This window comes from Mytilus californianus, unplaced genomic scaffold, assembly GCF_021869535.1.
Source record: "Mytilus californianus isolate M0D057914Y unplaced genomic scaffold, xbMytCali1.0.p SCAF_6, whole genome shotgun sequence".
Taxonomy (NCBI): Eukaryota; Metazoa; Mollusca; class Bivalvia; order Mytilida; family Mytilidae; genus Mytilus; species Mytilus californianus.
The window spans coordinates 43178091-43199081 of record NW_026262712.1 but is presented as its reverse complement, the minus strand read 5'-3'; the positions used below and the strand labels follow the sequence as shown (position 1 = coordinate 43199081).

General features: G+C 32.2%; 1 protein-coding gene across 2 annotated transcripts in view; it reads right to left on the bottom strand.

Moving 5' to 3' along the window:
* Window positions 1–20991, bottom strand: part of LOC127704555 (uncharacterized) — a 75804-nt gene that overhangs the window by 28124 nt on the left and 26689 nt on the right. For both annotated transcript variants that reach the window (XM_052208643.1, XM_052208644.1), the window contains 3 exons: window positions 19058–19173; window positions 16648–16686; window positions 14458–14622 (listed from right to left, as the gene is read on the bottom strand). In XM_052208643.1, coding sequence (XP_052064603.1) covers window positions 14458–14622; window positions 16648–16686; window positions 19058–19173 — 320 coding nt within the window. The remainder of the gene's footprint in view (window positions 1–14457; window positions 14623–16647; window positions 16687–19057; window positions 19174–20991) is intronic.

Here is a 20991-nt window from a genome sequence, read left to right as displayed (position 1 = left end):
ACGAAACGATGCTAAGATAAACATAGAGACACCGTTTATAGTTATGTTTATCGAATACGGATATATCGTTAAAAATAGTCTGCTTAACGTTGGATTATTCTAGGTTGTATTTCGATACTTGTCTAAACATAGAAGGTAAAAAACAAATAAATCAAAACGCATGTTTTGATATAAAATTCGAAAAGTTCGAAACTAATTATTTTTTAAACTAGTTCATTGCATTAAATGGGAGATCCTGTTTTTGTAAAGCGCTTCCTTTGATATTATCGATGTTAATGTAACGTCCAGTGGTACTTATCAAGCATAATCAGATCGCATAAAAATCAATTTTCACATTTGATTCATAAGTCACGTAAGTGAGGTTGATGGTTCGACCGAAATGAAATGTTAAACATTAAACTGACACGTGCAGAGAGAAATTCTGACTCTTTTGGAAAATACTGAAAATATTCAATTATAAGTTACTTAATATACTTATACTACATGTGGACAAATTTAAACTATATTATTTAGATATTTAAATTTTATTCAGCAAATTTTCTTTTTTGCAGCATTTAGAAGTCTTGCATCAACAACTATAAAATACTTAATGTATTGATATGTATTTTTAATGGGGAATATTTGATGGAGATATATTATCTAACGAAAATCAATAACGTTTGGAATGGACAGACGATAGATATATCTATTGGGGTTTCTTTTCTGCTTGAGTGATTTACCTTACAAGGAGATGGACACTTTAAAGTTTAAAAGGACTTAACATCAGTTTGAATTAGGTTAACGGGGGCGTGGCTTATTAGTTTGACGGAGGTTAACCGGGTCTTAAAATAACTTGAATGACCGCAAGGGAATCTATTTGACTGGTATTAAAATGGTTTAAAATGGATTGAATAAGATAGAAAACCGTTTTTAATTTTTGTTAATCTGATTCAATATTCCAGTCATCTTTTTTAAAGATGGTTAATACCTATTTGGCCGTTCAAGCTAAATTCTGGTTACTAGTGTTAAAGTCATACACCGTTCAAATGAAACATTCTATTACTTAGGCCGTGTTTGATTAAAGAATCCGGAAACGGGTTTGAAAACCAACACGTTACTTTACAGGAAACCAAAACCGGATTTCTCGGATTCAAGAAACGGTGAAACCTGCCCTTAGACAAGATTAATCGGATTCAAGATGGACGGGGTTTAACCGGTTCCTTTATCGTAGACCAGTCCATCTATAGACAGATGTTTTGGGATAAACTCATCAATGAAGTGTCCAGTTGGGGTGATCCGGTTAAGATATGCAAACACTGTATGTGTATTTGCAAAGTAAAAAGTGAGACACAGCCGTTCATTTTCTTGTAAAACGGAGTTTAATTATATGTTAAGATTGTCACTTTTTGGAAATTATGGATATAAGTATAACAATGACGACGGCAGTTACTAAATATGCATATGTCGCTATTCTATAACGTTTTGATATGCTTTTTTCTTCCTTTTATTCCGAATGCATTTTTTCGGGGGAGAGGGGGCAGACATTTCTCCGTATAGTATAGCCTCGCTAATCAGGGACTGGGAAGCTTCTACAGTTCTCTTTGTAGAGACGTTAAGAGCAGTGGCCGTCGGTTGTTGAATATGCAACTCGAAAAACTTTGACACGTTGTAAACTATTAAAATTTGACTGAGAGAAAAGTATCTTTTTACGCTCTCCCAGGATTCGTAATACAGAAAGATTTACCCGAACTTGCAGATGTGCTTAAATAAAAAATCCAATAAGCGGTTAAATATACACGCGTAAATCGAATAAAATCTTTTTTTGAAATCTGTATTTTATGATAATATTTAAGGAGGGAAAAATAGGGTGTACATATTTTTTTTATATATAATTTTCAAAAATTACGTTTATTATTGATCTCGCAAATAGAAAAGTTGTAAACAGAATAATACAATAACTGATACTTTAAAATACATGTACTTACATGTAGCTATAGCACACATAAATACTATAAATTTTAAACTTTTTTATTTGTCCAATAGCATCATGATAATACTCGGTTCTGTTGTATATCTGTTTGGTGACACTGATATGTGATTAGAAATCAGTAATAATAAGTATAGATTATCGGGTTTTCTACACATTGATATCGTAAAATATCAGCCGCGAGCCTCGATAATTGTAATGATTATCAACCTTATCCCACACGTGAAGGCCATAACTGTATTATGCTACGGAACTGAAATGAAGATATAATTACTTAGTATTAAATCAGAATGAGGTCCTTTTCCTGATGTGCACAGTCTTTTTGTAGACGAATATATTCTAAATAAGTATAGATCTACAAGAAAATTTTGTAGTCGCATTTTATCTTTATTTTGCACACACGCAGTTTCCTGAGGGAAATAAAGGGTTATTTTTACGACGTGTATTTTACCTTATATTTATTCTGCCTACGCGCAGTTACCCGCGGGAAAGAGGGATTATTTGTGATAGTTATTTTATTAGTGGTTACTATATTAAAATATATAATATCATATTTGTGTGTACGGTTTAGATACTTTTTTGTTTCGTTAGATTTTTTTCAATACAGTATGGCTTTTGTTTTGCTGATTTTTTTAATACAATCCTGTCGTGTCCTATAGTATGAAGGACATATTATTTTCATCATATTTATTTTCAGTTATCGCCGAGCTCAGTTTTTCATTTTCAAAAAAATCAAATTGTCTTCTACTAGGGAGCTAACTAGACAAAACTACCGACGATTGCTGTCAGTGTGTATTCGCTGCTTATAAAATAATTTTTTCAGCGGACACAGGCTTTCTACCTCCGCCACGAGGGTGTTTTTTACAGCATTATCACCAATCATAAACACAAGTTCTTTAAACAGTGATCTGCTGACACGGCACACAGATCTGAAGTCATCTATATTTTAGAAAGGTAGCACATTTTCAACATAACCTTCAATATGTGGTTTTTTGCCCCTCTTTGTTCTTCCAGCAGCAATAAAATTAATAATTGGTATAACATTTAAATCGTCATCGAAAAAAAAAATCAAGCACAGAAAAAATTGAAATATCCATATTCATTATTTTTATTTAGAATATTCTTTGGTCTCGAAATGAAATCAAACACTGAAATTAAAACCGGTTTTCTAACAAAAACCCATATTTAGTTTTATCGTTTGATTTCATTTCTAAGTTTTTGAAAAACCGGATTATGAAACCGTATCTGGTTCTCTTGTAATCAAACACGACCTTAATAATGTTAATCGAAATATAAATGTTTCTTATATTAACCTAAGCTTTTCTTACAAATCAAGGTACCGTTGTCTTATTATGTACTCTGTATAGTCTTTAATGAAATGTAGATAACGGCACCTTTTGTTACACATTTGACTCTTTGGCTGGATACACTTTACTAACACATGGTAGTTGGCACATTCCATCAAGACCTGTTACACCTTTTGCGGCTGTTGCAATAGTTAACGAATATTTAGTTTCAGAAGATACACCCGACATCAAAATACTCCCGTCGACATTTTTTTGTTATTTATCGTTAAGATTGGTAATGTCATTTTATAGCATTTTATTTTAACATTTGAGGGACAGTCAGGACAAGTCCAATAGACACGTACTCTATTTGCTCTAGAAGTAGCTGTGATATCCGTTTGTGGTACTAACTATGTGTATATAATACAGAAATTAGTCATCCCCCTATTCGGACCATCATTAATCTTAATGTTGTTAAATTTCTTCAATTGTATATATGTTACTTTTTAAACCTACCAAAAATTATATATTGAAAAATTGTAAGCAATTTATTTTGAACATATAATTTTTCTACACACGAATTTAATCCACAGTAGATAGCAAACATTTCCAATAAATAGTATTAATTATATTTAATTTGTGTCATCAGCTTTGTCCACTGATATGACATTGACATTTTTGCAATTATATACATATTGACAAAAACTAAAATCTGTTAAAAAAAAAACATCTTGCTCCTAGCAAACGGAAGCATGCTACCTTATATGCGTCTCCCCTTACACGAACATATAAGATCTTATAGAAAGATTGATGCCATTTGTCCTTCAAATAAAACTTGATCTGACTTGTCATTGTACTCAATTTTTCAACCAAACTCACATATCGTGCCACTATTTGGGATTTGCATGCCGACACCTAAACTTTGCCTTGCTACATTGCACATAGTATGTTTTGGTAAATACTGACTCACATGTGGGAAGCTTTATGAGACTTTTACATTTATTTATAGCCAACGGCCATGATTGTCTTAGCAAATTTAAATAGTTTTCTTAAAAGTCGTACAACGTAGTAACAAACACACTAGCATCATCTTTAACACTACCAATTCCACCGTATGACAATGCTTTTTTTTTCGTCGTAAGGAGGTTCAATACCGACTTTTTACTTATTTAAAAAAATGAAGTTTAAACACATGTACGTAAGGCATGAACGACCGGCAGTATTGCGGTGACAAATTGGGTCAAGAGAAGAAGCAATTGCGTGAGCTGGGATAAATCGTCTGTTACTCTTCAAACTACCTATTGAACTCATACATCCTCTGTATTTTCAAGCATTAGGTAAAATGAGAACATCAGTTTTATCAGGTTTGATTGAAATTTTTCCCTTGACGTTTGTTCCACCAAAAATAGGACCAGCATGAACGTATGAACAATTATTGTGGTATATGCCTCTTCATTGTTACAACGTAGAGTCGTACAACTGATAAATTCACTGCGTCTATCAGCATTTTCGAAATTTCCTATTCTGGTTTTTTGTTATTTGCAGCTTGTAATGACGCTTTCAAATTAGATACTCGATTTATCTTGTCCTTGTAGGTTGCAATTCTGTAAATATATGCAATTTCCCATTTTACGGCTAAAACAGTACCACTTTTACTTCGAAGTTTCGTAAAAAAATATATCCTATAATGGAAAGCTCAAATGCACTACTATTTTTTTCAAAGGTCAAAATATAGGGCTGTGCGGTATATTTTCAACATTTATATGGCCCGAATTTCTAAATTTATACTAAAATTCTGTACTATCCCTCCTTTCACGTTGGGTCTTCCACATATTTTCAATTTGGTCGCTATTCATGTGTATCTATACTGGTAACATTCCCAACTGATATCTCTTCGAGAAGATGTATTTACAAAGTGCATTTATTATGAATTTACTTTGCATACAGGGCTTAGGTAAACTATGCATATTGTAAACTGTGAATTTATGCTGAGTCATCATAGTAAAGACCCATGTTTTTCCCAATCCTCATCAAATATTTTTAAAACTTTATAGTTAAGTTAATTTCATTCTGACTCTGAAGATAAACCGAATTTGGTGAAATTCTACATGTTCTCTTTTTTCGCTTACTATTTCGGTAGCAATTCTGTAAACATAGACTACGAATTTCCGATAAGAACTCTTTTTACGGTAAAAAATGTACCACTTTTACTATGAAGTTTCGTAAAAAAATATATCTTAGATTGGAAAGCTCTACTATTTTTTCAAAGGTCAAAATATAGGGCTGTGCGGTATACTTTCAACATTTATATGCCCCGAATTTCTAAGAGTATAAATTACTAAAATTCTAAAATTCGTTATTACCCCTCCCTTCACTTTGTGTCTTCCACATATTTTAATTCCGCCGCTATTCATGTGTATCTATACTGGTAACATTCCCAAGTAATGTCTCTACGAGATGAAACATAGAGATCATATCTGGGAACCAGTAGGTTAACAAAACAAAATATCTATTAATATTATATATCTCCACAAAAAAGGCCTGGTCTGTTAAACAGATGTAATTACAAAGTGCAACCTTCCTAACATTTATTTAAATACAAAACTCTTGAAAACCAGTTATTCTCACAACAATAGTTAAAAGAAATATCTGCATATGCTCAAACTTTTCTTTTACCGTGCATTTTATAACCCCACCCCTGTTTCAATATTTAAAGAATTTGAAAACAAGGCTTTAATTTATATCAGCTAACCCTATGTGCATGTGTTCTGACATGAAATGCCTAGAACCTATATGAAAATTATTCTGATAACAAATGGAAAACATTTCAGAATACTATAAAATTCATGTAAAGTATAGTTACTGTAGTAAATCATTTCAACATTCAAAATTATATGAAGTATCCAATCATGCCTGTGTCTCCAGTCCACATGGCCCGAGAACACAGTTATTTCGTAGTGCATTTCTTTTAGACAATAAATTCAAATTAAAAAAATCGCACCTGCCCTATCTCAAAAAGATTTTTACATTGTAGTGTACTAATATTGATACAAATAATATCAAAATTATAGAAACTTCTACCAGCTCTAACTCAAAATATAGACAATTCTGAGTTAAGGGGGGCTAAAATTCAGTTTGACGGCTTCAGACATTCTAATTTTTGACCTTTTTTAACTGGACCAAATCACTACTGAACATAAAGATTCAGCACCCAAATTTTTTTTAACATCTAATTTTATCCCCTTACTTAATATTTCATGCATAAAATATCAAGAAATAAATTTGGAAAGTGTATAAAAAAAAACGTAAGTTATACACTGTTCACACTAGGGACTATATTCGTAGACAACGAAAATCAAAGGACGATAACTGTGTCTTTGAACCTAATAGGATAGAAAGACTTGACTAATTTTAATAAAACTTTGCATGACCTAAGCAAGAAATAAATTTGGAAAGTGTATCAAAAAAAAAGATGTAAGTTATACACTGTTCACATTAGGGACTATATTCGTAGACAGCGAAAATCAAAGGACGATAACAGTGTCATTGGACCACATCTTACTGTATGTCTATTTATCTATAAAAGTTCACAATTTCTACATCAAATGATCAGTTTAGAAATCTTGTCACAATAATATCATCTCTTGCTATATACACCTAACATAATTTGGCTAATATATAACTAGAAGTGTTTAAACAAAGCCATAATTGCAAACATTGTATGTATGAAATAACCAGTCTGATATATGAATTCAATAAAAGTTTTATATAACTGAGTGATATAATCTGTTTTTTTTTTTGCATACATTCAAATTACAGTAAATGAGTGATTGTTTTCTATACAAAAGACCTTTATAATAATAAAATCATAGCCTTTACACGCTAAATGATCTGTTTTATGACCCTTGGGCTAGGGATTTTTCTCTGTTCTTTTGCCTCTGGGGCCTCAAATTTGCAAAATAATTCTGCTGTTTCAGTGTATATGGAATATTTATTACATTTCTCGGATAGAACACACTATTGTTATTTTTATTGAGGTATTTTTGTACCTCTAGCTTATATTGTTTTCATGCCCCGGTAAAAAGAAGCACATTCAGGTATTACGGCTGAATTTTGTGTTTTCGACACGACAAAAACACCCCAACAACAATATTTATAAATGATTTATGCCTTTCAATGACTGCGAACAGTATATATAAGCACTGCTTTACAATTTAAATTACAAATGTGCATTTATTATGAATTTCTTTGCATACAGGGCTTAAGGTAAACTATGCATATTGCAGACTGTGAATTTTTGCCAAAAAGTCACCATAGTAAAGGCCCATGTTTTTCTCAATCTTCCTGGAATATGTCAAAACATTATATTCGAGTTATTTTTTTTAACATATTTCAATTTGGCCGCTATTCTTGTGTTTTTATACAGATAATATTCCCAAGTTATGTCTACGAGGTGAAACATAGAGATAATATCTGGGAACCAGTTGGTAAACAGTACAAACTATCTATAAATATTATAAATCTTCCCAAAATAGGCGTGGTTTGTGAAACAGTTGCATTTACAAAGTGCAACCTGTAAACCAAAGAACACTATGTTATCTCTGTAGTAATTCTCTAGTTTGGTCAAGTTTAGAGGAATTACAGTAGGTCTTATTTACCTTATTTGGTACGAAAGATTGGTACATTGTCAAAATTTTTAACATAACAAGATACATTTTTTCACGAATAATGTCCTTGTCTATAATTTCAACTACCTTTCGAACGCCAAATCATACTCCGATTCATCAGTAGATTATGGTCTTTATGCGCAGTATGTGGTGAAACGTGCAGCGTGAAGAACTACATGATGGTGTAATTTCTCATTCTCTTGCTCTATTATGTGAATACAATTCAGCGTCGCCTGCTATAACTGTAGCATCTTGACGATTGGCTCAACTTTTATCAGACGAAATGGTATGTAAAATGTTCACTTAATTATACACTTTGATGTATCGAGAAGGACAACATTGATTTCAACCAATAAAAAAATTGCTAAATCTGGTTAAATACTTTGTGCTTCCTTTAACAATGTTTAAAGCCGAAGAACGTGTTACTGATTTCAAATTCTGCCTACATGTGTAACTTTTAAAACAAGACCTTTCATTCCTAAAAATGCTGGAATCAGTTTGTAGATCATTCGAGAATACATTCAAATAAATGAGTCAATCATCTCGTCTCGTTTCTAAAGTATAAAACAGACTTTCCTTCCAGATTCTGTTGCTTAATTCAAAATTCCCTCAAATATAGAATATAAGATACAGCATTTGTCCACTCTACATTCAAAGCGCCCTTTCTTGGCATTGAATATAGCTAGTTTTATCAACCTAGTTTATCTTTACTTTTACTTGTATCGAATACAGCCGAAATAAACGCACCATACAATGATTAGAACTTTCACGGTTATATTAAAAAAAACCCCGACTAAACAACAATACCTAACAGCATAAATAAATAGCAAAGCTTTAGAAATTCTAAAGTGAACAAGAAAAAGGCGTGATATTGTGTAAAAATGATCTTCGCAAAATTTCCTAATGTGGAGTTATAACTAGGAACCAGAACAATGTCGCTTCATGTCTGACAGATATCTAGAATGGAAACCGTGACAAAATGCAGATACTTACCAAATTCGTGTGATTATAACTAACTAACATCAAGCAGTGAATGCAGTCGATTGAAGTATTCTCCGACGGTTTTAACGGTTTTACCTTTAAAAAACACCTTTACTGATCATGAACGTGAAATAATACTAGATAAAAAAGGTGATTTGTCGGTGTTATTTTCACAGTTTGCAGATGCTCTGTGTTTTACATATAGGACAAGTTAAAAAAATTAGAGTGTATGAAGTTCTAGAATAACCGTTTAGTCTCAGATGCATGATTTTTTATTAAATGTTATTGGCTTTGAACTAGCCGTCAGTAACTGCGAGTACTCTAAGATTTGAAGAGACTGTACTTAGTGCATTTTTGTTGTTAAGATGTACAAGTACCCGTCCACTGTGTTTTTGTTAGATGTATTTCTATTTGTATACATCTGATGAGTTAACCCTTTTTCAACTGATTTTTATAGTTTGCTCTTATGTTGTACTGTTACACCACTGTCCCAGGTTAGGGGAGGGTTGGGCGCCCGCAAACACGTTTAACCTTGCCACATTATGTATGTGCCTGTCGAAAGTCAGCAGCCTGTAATTCATTGGTTGTCTTTTGTGTGCTGTGTTACATATTCGTTTTCGTTCATTATTATTTTGTATATAAATTAGGCCGTAAGTTTTCTCGTTTGAATTGTTTTACATTTGTCATTTCGGGGCCTTTTATCGCTGACTATGCGGTATGGGCTTTGCACATTGTTGAAAGCCGTAAGGCGACCTACATGTATAGTTGTTAATTTCTGTGTCATTTGGTCTCTTGTGGAAAGTTGTCTCATTGGCAATCATACCACATCTTCTTTTTTATATTAACCAATTTCGATCACAAATAATGTTTAGAAAGGGGTACGTTTTGACAATAATCTACCGAGACAGTAGTGGGGTCTTCGATTAAAATTAAGTAACGTCAGTTTAGGCCGTTCTTAACGTCATTGGCACTACATTTGACATTTACGACAATTATTTTTTTGAAGTTGAATAACCGATAGATATTTTTTGACATTTACAATTCATCTGGTATTTAGGTCATTAAGACTCAAAAACTAAGTGTGTTTCTCAACATTCAACGCTTAATTATAAAAGTTAGGCTGGATGTAGTAGTAAATATATAAAAATGGCAAAGGATACCAAAGAGGTATTCATACTCAGAAAATAAACAGACAACGCCATGGCTAAAAAGAAAAATACAAACAGACTAACAACAGTATACACAATACAACATAGAAAACCAAAGACTGTGCAACACGGACCACACCAAAAAGAAACATGGTTGATCTAAGGTCCTCAGGAAGGGAAAGAAGACTCTGCTTCAATGTTGCACCTGTCGTGTTGCTCATGTTAGTAAACACCCGGTGAAAAGTAGAATTCAGTAGGTCACATTCAGGGAAAAGGGGACGGGATGGTTATTACGATTACGACAATTGGAACATATTCGTTGTCATCTCTGAAACAGATATTCCATAACGGTCAACCAACTCGTGATGGGGTCCGTAAAATTAACAAAGGGACGATGTAAACTTCACCACTTGGAACTCTTGGTTTAATAGCTTCCTTGTGAGAATCAAACCTCTATCAAGGAAATCATGATAGGACATTCTAAAATGTCTATGTACTATTATTCGTTTTCTAATAGTGTTGCCGGTTTGTCCAATATAATTTTTTTGACAACCACTGCAAGTGATGATGCATAGAAGATTTTCCGATGCACATGTAAAACTGTTCTTGATTTTAAAAATGTGTCCTGATTTAAAAACGAATTCTGTTCCTTCGGATAAGTATAAACAAGATTCACAATTTGGTCGTCCAAATTTTTGTACCTTTGGTTGACTATTTTCAGTTTAGAATGTTGCGCGGGTCAACACTTGTTGTAACGGTTGCCGTTTGCTTTTAATTACTTTGTGAGAATTGAATAATTGAAACATCCTCTGGTCATGCTGTAAAAATGGTAAATTGTCATGAATAGTGTTGAAAGCTTCATTATTTCTGGGGTAGTTAGTAGAAATGTACGGTAAAACGTTTTCTTTTGAATGTGATTTAGTTTTCCGAAGTTCCTGTAAGCTTAAAGATTTAGCTCTAGCTATACCGTCATCAATTATTCTCTTTGGATATTTTCGGTCCAAGAGCGTGTATCTTAATTTATTTAATCTTGTATCCCTTAAATCTGGATTTGAAATGATAGTACATATGCGTTTAGCTAGGTTATATGGTATATTGACTCTAGTATGTTTTGGATGACATGATGTAAAAAGCAGATATTGTTTGGAATTAGTCGGTTTATAGAAAATATCGGTTTCTATGTTGTTTCCGTTCTTTATGATAAGAATGTCTAAAAACGGCAATTGGTTACTATTGTATTCCATAGTAAATTGAATGTTCTCGTTTATTTCATTGAGTAAATCTTTGAATTCCATTAACATATCTTAGCTGTTATTCCATAAAAAAAACAGTCATCTAAGTATCTCTTCCAATTTTCCATCAAAAATTTAAAAAATAAATGTCCAAATCTGGATCTCGAGGTATTCCATTACTAGATTGGCATATGTAGGTGCAACTTTTGTACCCATTGCAGTTCCTGATTTTTGTCTATACAATTTGCTGTCGAACATGAAATAATTGTTCTGAGGAATAAACCGAAGTTCTTCAATTATAATTTCCTTTTCTATTCGGTTAGGTAGTTAGGTAGTTCGGTTTTTTATTTTTCTATCCAATAACTAATTGCTTCTATTCCGTACTTATGTGGAAAATTAGTGTAGAGACTGACAACATCAAATGAAACTAGTATAGTGTTCTCTTCTACGTTGTTAGGTAGATGGTTCAACATATCTGAGTCGTCTCTTATAAAATTTGAAATTTGAAATGTGTTTCAAAAAAGGTTTTAGAAGAATATCTAAAAAATTACTCAGACTGTGCGTTTCACATGCAGGACCAGCAACTATTGGTTGCATTTTAAGATCGTTTGGTGCACATATATTTATACAAGAACTTTTGGAAAGGTTGCATGCTTCTTTAATCTTTTGACTTTTGTGAATTTTGGGGTGTCCGTAGATCTGACTGGTTTTACATTTGAAATTTGTACAAGAAACGTAGTTGGATTATGACGTTAATAGTCATCTATACAAACCAAACATGAATATACCAGAACATAAACTAAGAATATTTGATTAACAACTTTTGAACCAAATATCCATAACTTAATTTCAGACCTAACCGTGCTTTGTCGGCTGGAGCAGATTTTTTTCTGGTGCTGGAAGAAAGACTTGTGTCCTGCAGTTGACCATTTTACTATAATAGATACAAAATAGGTACCCTGTATCCTGTTTCTATTGGAAGGGAACGAATACATTTAAATCACTGTTTACGTTGCAGTTTACTTTGCGGTCCCCGTTAAAATATTGTTGATTTTATTGATAAGTAGCGTTGGTATAATAAAGGTCCATGTTTTTAGGTGTTAATTTAAAATTGTTGGCTTAAATATTAGTTTGTACATTGTAGGAAAATTTAACACCTATTTGGACTCGTGACAAAAAAAAAAAAAAGAGAGCTCGGCGAATATCGTATTTTTCTCGCATTTAGATTTAAGCCTCAAGCCTTGTACAAATAAATGTTACTTATTCCGACAATGAACGCATTCTATATTTATAATTTACAATGACGACTGTTAAAGGAGGGAGGTCACATTATTGTTAGACTGTGTGAGCGGCAAGCTTCACTACTTGTCCAAATATTTAATACGCGCGAATTGTTAAAAATTCATTGAACAGGAAATACAGTATTTTGTGACACCAAATTACCTTTTTAGCAATTATTACGTGGTCGGTTTTCTAAATTTAGAAACAATCACTTAAACCTACCGATAAATTATAAATATTATATCACATATGTTATACCTTAGCATAATAGCTTTTGCAAAAACACTATTTTTTATTAAAATCCATGTATTTCAACGTTTTAATCCCTCGAACCTTACCCTCTTGGTCCATTGCACTTTAGCGTGATATACCATCGTAAGTTTCCCTATTATGAACAAAATAAAAGAGGGACGAAAGATACCAGAGGGACAGTCAAACTCATAGATCGAAAACAAACTGACAACGCCATAAAATACCCCTAATGTCCTTAATTTTGATTTATTATTACAAAAAAGAAGGTCCGTGGTCCTCAGTTTTAAAATTGAAATTTGAAATCACATTGACCGAGAAAGTCTTTTACTAAGTTTACGAATTATCTATCGTCGAAAAAATTAGACACCGCAGCTTATTGAATGTAGTGGATGTAAGCAATTATAAGTAGGCAACCATACGGCCTTTGACAATGACAAAAATCCATAACGTATAGTCGGTTATAAAAGGCCCCGATATTGTAACATTATTTTCTCAACCCATCCCCCCTTTTTCCCTACCTTATACTCTTATTCTCTGTTCTATCAATATAAAGACTTGAGAAGAAAAGCTTTACCTCAAAATGAATGAAATATCAAAGGACAACAAAAGAGTACAAATTTCGCTATCCCTTCGAAATTGTAATTTGATCTAGAAAAAACAACATGTTCTACTTTTATCATACATGTGTAGTTTCAGTTTCAACCATGGTTCCAAATTTAGATTTTGCTTTCACAAAAAATTGCGGACGGAACAGAAGACACATGTTTATTTTCTGATCCGTGACTGGCTTAAGAACTGAGATTTTGATGACATAGATTTTACTTACTCTGAGATAAATGTCATTGTGCTCAATTCTTAGTTTCTGTGAAATGTTTTGTGGATGGAATCAGATGTTTTGTTTTTTTTTGCTGTTAGCTTTCTTCTTCGACTTACATGTTATTGTTATAAATGATCATAAATGTTGCACTACTGCCACTAGTGGTAAAAAACTCCGTAGATTGCGTAGTAACTTTGTACTTTTCACATAAATATGAATTATTCTAAAATTTTCAATTGCATAAAAAAAGTGACATGCCAACATCTTTCTAGTTCAACACACAAATTCACATGCAATATAGATCTACCGGTACTTATTCGTTACCTTCAATTTTACGCTTTTCATTCAAAACTGTGATTTTTCAAATAATATTATGGCGTAAATTCTTATCTGATTTTAACGAGTTTGATACGACTAGAAGCAGAATTGTCTCTGGTTTATTTGTTTATTGCGTTATAACTTTGTTGTTCAGGCGTTTTTACTTTCTGTTGAAATAAACACGACTCACGAGTGTACCTGCTCCTCCTGTGTATAGAAAACAAAGACAGTGGTAAAAGAGTCAGACTAACTCACAATAGTATAATCAGATTTCTGATTGGAGTCATTCTGATAATTTTTTGAAGTTTTGAGATAGCACAGAAATACTTGTTTTGGTTCATTTTAGACCGCACGAATTCATTTCTCTTTCATGTGCCCATTTCCCGTTCTTGGAGTATGGGAGATAACTTGCGTAACTAACGACGCACGTTTTTTTTTTTTATCTCAAATTCCGCTAGAGGCGTGAAATTACGTATACTTCGCCTTAAAGGGGGTTATTAGAGCCATACCTGTTGATTTACATTTCAGTTCGTCAGTATATTCACTTTCCGTTTGAAATCCATTTGACGGGTTACGATCTGATTTATTTTTACTTCCAGATCTTGCAGAGGTCGCCATGCGAATGGTATTGTATGTAGATGGGTGCAAATTAGATATATTCGAATAAATCTCGTCTGAAAAAAAAAAAAAAATACAGACTATCTTGGAAGTCAGCAATTTTGTCTGGTGTTTCGGTCCTCTTTTCAGTGCCAATTGTAAAGTACATGGCTCTGTTCTTTCTGAAATAAACTATGTTTTGTTATTTCATCATTATGTTATAAGTAGACATGCATTACGTTGAACGACTTTAGTTTTGTTTACTTTTTAAAATCACACTCAATTTGACATAGCATGTGTTACAAACCGTTACTCATATTATGATATTTCATTATATCTTAAGGTGGATCTTCGGTATATGTTTAAATATGTTTAAAAAGATTTTTCTTATAATTTGCTAAAATGTAGACTTTACCATGCTTTTTTCAAAAATATAATAAAAACAATGGATCACCGTGCTATTTTCAAGCTACCAGTCGTACAAAATTGCAAAGAGTGTAATTTATTCATGAAAAAACAAGTTGAATAACGAGAAATTTATGAGATAGAATTTTAAAATAAAATAAAATTTGATAAGATGCGTTTCACGATATGCTTTAAGAAAATGAAAATAGAAAATGGTGTCACCGAACTTGTTTTTGCTACAAGTAAAACATTAAATTTTCTTTATCATTACTTTCTAACTACCGTCATTATGTTATTGTTCTATTATATGTCATTATGTTATTGTTCTATTATAAATTTGAAAATACTTTGAACGACAAACGACAAATTTATTTTACTCGCGTAGTGGTATTTACCATATGTGGATTCTTAAGGGTTCTGAAGAACTTCTGGACAATTATAAATCTCGGTCTATTTCTGAAATTAATCCTAACATAACTTTTGATTTTTTAACCCTGTATACCAACATTCCCCATGTGAAATTATAAAATTGTTTTGAATAGACATTGAATGACAAACTTTTTTCTTATGTGACGTTTACATTTTCTGACGTCAGACACGCGAAGCAATGAATGTGGGTCTTAATTTGATAGATGCTTTTGTGCTTTTTTTGTAAATAATTGTTTGTTTTGATATTGTAACACAGTGATGACTGCTGTACCCATATTTTGACTATTTTATTTATAATGTCTGTTTTGTTCACGCATCGTTGTAAATATAACGAAATTTGATAAGACTGTCGTACAAGTGAGAGGTTTAGCGCTATAAAACCAGGTTCAATCCACCATTTTCTACATTTGAAAATGCCTGTACCAAGTCAGGAATATGACAGTTGTTGTCCATTCGTTTGATGTGTTTTGTCATTTGATTTTGCCATGTGATTAGGGACTTTCCGATTGAATTTTCCTCGGAGTTCAGTATTTTTGTGATTTTACTTTTTTCTAAACATTTACTATTAGAGTTATCTCTACTTAAATGGCTAAGTTGAAAAATTTACTCATACATCGTTGGCACTAAACTCATGTAATTTTCGGGATAAGTTACATCAGTTTGTTCATGCTCGAGTAAATAGACGACTTATTAGGTCACAACTCCTCATTCATAGATATTTGGTTTATAAATCAACAAGTTTTGTTTGGACATGTTGATCATATTAAGACTATAGTTAAATGAGTTAACATCTTAAGGAATTTTTGAAAAGATGTTCTATGACTTAAAACATTCATGTACTAGTTAATTCACGTTTCCTTAAATTCATATATGTAATTATTATATAGCAACATCAACATTCAATGTTCAATTCGGGAGCTTGCAATGATTTATGATTCAAAAGAAGTCACTTAGAAAACAAAATTGTTCCCCATTTTAGACTATCAATATATATATATCAAAATTGGCGAAAATATTTTGCCTGGAAATTGAAGTGTTGACGCCTGGAGTCTGAACAGCCGGGCAGCATTTATTTTATATAAGCCGGGTTTTGCTATGTCACACTTCTGCTAACCATACACCGAATACCCAATGCATATTGAAAGTAAAACTATATCATCACATCTTTTCAGTACATAGAGTGATTTGATGATGAATATTTGTACAGAAGGAGGAACTTTGACTACACTAAACAAATCTCAGTTTTATTCGACAAAGAAATTACTTACTAGTTCTTATTAGTAGCTCGTCTTCCTCTACATCTGCATCTGAAGATTTATTTTGACACTGTTGTGTATTAAGATACAGATAAAAGAAAGTTATACCATAAAGCATCAAACACATATTTCATTAAGTAAAAAGACCTGCTTTAACATGTATGCAAAAAATTAATTCGAATCTGTTTTGATATATTGAATGTCTGGTGATACAAAATTTATTCTTAAAGTAAGTTTTACAACAAAACGAAACAAATACAATAACTTTTGCAATTTCACTCTAACTATAACAGTTTTCAACATAATTTTTTTTAAAAACAAGAAAGGCAATTGCTCATATTAGAAGTCAATGATTATTTTCAGTCACATATACATGTTTATAGATCATTTTTGTGGCGTACAATTTGTGTGTATTTCTTATAGTTTCATGATTAGAGACAAAGACGCTACATTATATCGTAAATCGTTATTTAAGTACAACATCATTAATAAGGACAAATTAAGTAACAATAAATTGTTTGTAGTTTGAATGAAGGTGATCTTTGCTTCTTAACATTTTACACTGACTGATTTTTCTATCTTTTATGGTTAACCATATGTATGACAAATGTCGATTCCGAGTCATTTGAAACTTCTTGTCACATTGTTAGTTTTGGATATCTTGTTTTTCTGATTAATTCTCTGTTGAGATTCCGGCAGTTTGTTATAATCTTCTTGCTTATAAATGAAATGCTAATACTGGTCAAAGATCTAAAGTATTTATTTAAGGGATGTTTGTATTTATGCATGTCTTTCATTGCTGATTCTTCATGTTCACACTTGTAATAATAGTTTTCATGTTAAAAGGCTACAACGCTAAAACTGGTCTATTCCTCCTGAAAATAGAAGAATGCGTTGGAGGACCCGAAAGTCACCGCCCAAGCTTGAAAATAATACGGTAACCTTTTTTTTGAGAGCATATGATGTAATTGCTAGTTTCTTTAGAGTTCCATTTGTAATTTTTGCTGTTTGTTTTTTATTTTGTTTTTATTTCTTATGTAATACCACCAGTTTTGTCCAGTGAATTTCTCTGTTCTTGAAAAATGCTTTGATTCTTTAACTTCTAATATCTTTGTTAGCTTTATTTGTTTATTTTTTAAGCTAAGCAGTTTGAACTGTGTCTGCAAGTTTTGGTTCGCTGCATTGTGTCTGAGTTTAATAAAGTTTTCATGAGGCAAACTTACGTTAGAGCACGGAAACATACAAATTTGATTCTTATAAGTCATAAAGGTGTATAACTTTAGAATGATAGATCACTTACTGCCAAAATGTTTACTTTGTCTGTGAGGTTTGTTTTTTAGCATTGTGTATGAGTGTCATTAAAAGAGGGGCGAAAGATACCAGAGGGACAGTCAAACTCATAGATCGAAAATAAACTGACAACGCCATGGGTAAAAAAGAAAAAGACAAACTGACAATTAATAGTACAAAAGACACAACATAGAAAACTAAAGACTAAGCAACACGAACCCCACCAAAAACTGGGGGTGATCTCAGGTGCTCCAGAAGAGTAAGCAGATCCTGCTTTACATGTGACACCCGTCATTAAATTTGAATGATGAAAACGTAATTTAGAGTCCGGAAACGAAAATGGGACGGTACGTGTTTTTTTCCATTTATTTATGTCAAATTCGAGAGGGCCAACATTCACCCTCAATTTTCTCGAAATAGATTACGGTGATCTCAGTTTTATTTCATGGTTTCTTTCCAACTTGCCATGCACACTTAAAAACTATAAAAATCACCAATAATGTGAAACTGTATCAATGCCTTTTATGTCTAGTGGCACGGGCATACAAAGTAATCTGATAACTTTGGTACAGTAGATCTCTATATTCCTTTTTCTTTTAATCCCGTAGAGTTTTTCTATGGTTTATGATTTTCAAAATTTGACAATAAAATGTATTTGAATTTTATCTCCATTTTCTATTTTAAATATGGACCGATAAAAAGGGTACTAGCTAGTCCTAAGCATCCCTTAAAGTTTGTTCTAAAGTTATTCATTTGGTTCGGATATCTTTGATCAAGTTTCTTTCGGTCTACGGCGGTTATCGAGTGTTACATGTACCAAAAGCTTATATCGCACTAAAAATTAGAGGAGCGAAAAAGGCAGCAACTAATTTATATGTGCTGTATAAGAAATTGTAACAGAGTATTTATATACTTACCTTGCAAATTACCATATTTACCTTATACATTTAGTTATATTATACTTACATTGCCTCTTAAAATTTTAATCATAAAGCTATATATTTATGGATGTGTTTATAATCTGAAACACCTCTATCTGACATAAAACCTCCATCCCTCAATTGTGTTTTGTTCAAATAAGTATAGATAGTAGTACCATTTAAAACCTGTATCGTATTAAATATCTCAATACCTTCAATACTTTCAATAGTGTTTCTGTGCCTTTTTTGTCTTTGTTTAGAAAAATAGATAATGACAAACACAATTGTCACTGCTACTGGAAGACCAACTCCAAGTATAATACCAGCACTGAAATCAATTAAATTTGAGGTTACAAAATCTTTGCAATGAAACACAATATTACGAGTCTGTATAAGTTTCTTGGTACTTGCAATTATCTAGTGACAATTATCTAGTGAACAAATTAAGTTAAATTCATGAGAATTTATCTTAATCTGAAAACTGACCATTTGAAATATTTATCAATTTGAGGAATTCCATCATACAAAAGTAAATAGTGGGACTAAAAAAATATATTCAAGTTACAAAGCATATTCAAAAGTAAAATAATAAAAAATACCGAATTCCAAGGAAAATGCAAAACGGAAAGTCCCGTATCAAATGGCAAAATCAAACGCTCAAACATATCAAACGAATGGAAAGCAACTTACATATTTCTGACTTGGTTAATACATTTCCTTGTGTTGAAAATGGTGGATTAACCTGGTTTAATTGTTAGCTAAACCTCTCACTTGTCGCATAAAATTCCACTTTTATGACAAAAATGTATGAGCAAAACAATTATACATAATAAGTAAAAATGTCAAACATGATAGGGAATCAATTAACGGTAACAGCATATAGACATTTTTATCATTAATATATAACAGTGACGCAGAAAGGCTAAAATAGTTAAACACTCACAAGTGCTTTTACAGCTACAAAAAGGTGATTGATGCTGTCAGATATGTTGTGTTTTGCTGATATTTTTTTTTGACCTTTCTGTCTCACTAAAAAAATCCTACTGGTTAATATTAAAAGTCTGTATAGGATTCTCGGTACTTTTTTCAGTCTTTAATATAAGTTCATGAGGATTCATCTAAATCTAAAAACTGACAAACTGAAATATCCAGCAATTTAAAGAATTCCGTCTTACCTAAGCAAATAGTCGGACTGAAAAAAATATACTCAAGTAACAAGGCATATTAAACATTCAATTCAATTCAAAATGTAAAGTCCCTTGGTACAGGAATTTCTGTATGTAGATAATGACGGATAAAACCGGGTTTTATAGCTAGCTAAACCCATTACAGTTGGATAGAATTCCATTATATTGAGAAGAATGTGTGAGCAAAACAGACATATTAGGTAGAATGTTAAGACACAGTAGTCAACATTGTGTTATAAACAGTATAAAAGAGAGTCCTGACATTGAAAGATCTAAATAGAATCGTATGTTAAAAGTCTTAGAGATCTAGGTCCTACTACAGGTATTAAATGAACTTTATCAATATTTGGTCTTGTGACATATTGTAAAAGTTCGACGAACACTGTAAGAAGAACAAGTATGCTTGAAATTGCCCTATGAGATAATTACAGATGTCATACTGGAACATGACGAAAAAAGTCGGGTTTATCACAGAAGCATGAAACCAAAACACATATTCAGAATCTCCTATTAATCCATACATAAATAGACCTATTTCATTAAGTGAATAAGAAATCAAAATAATCACGAAGTGAAACCTGCTAGACGAACAAGTATCATATATATGATCCTTTGCGGCAATTATAGGTAGGACGGAATTCTTTAAAATTTTTAGCTATTTTGATCTGAGCGCCACTGATGAGTCTTATGAAGACAAAATGCACGTCTGGCGTATTAAAAGCCTGGTATCTTTGATAACTATAGACAACTTGACGCAAATCTCATATTGACTGAGAATCTGGTGATATCACGAAAACTTTATTACACCTATCCATGTAAATGAAGTCAAGCTCAGATAAACTTTTTCAGACAAGCTTGTACACATACATTCATTCTGTACACAGACAAAAGATACAACTATGATAAAGCCATTTTTGTTGCCCATACAATCCGAAAAAATAATAGAAAATATTATATTT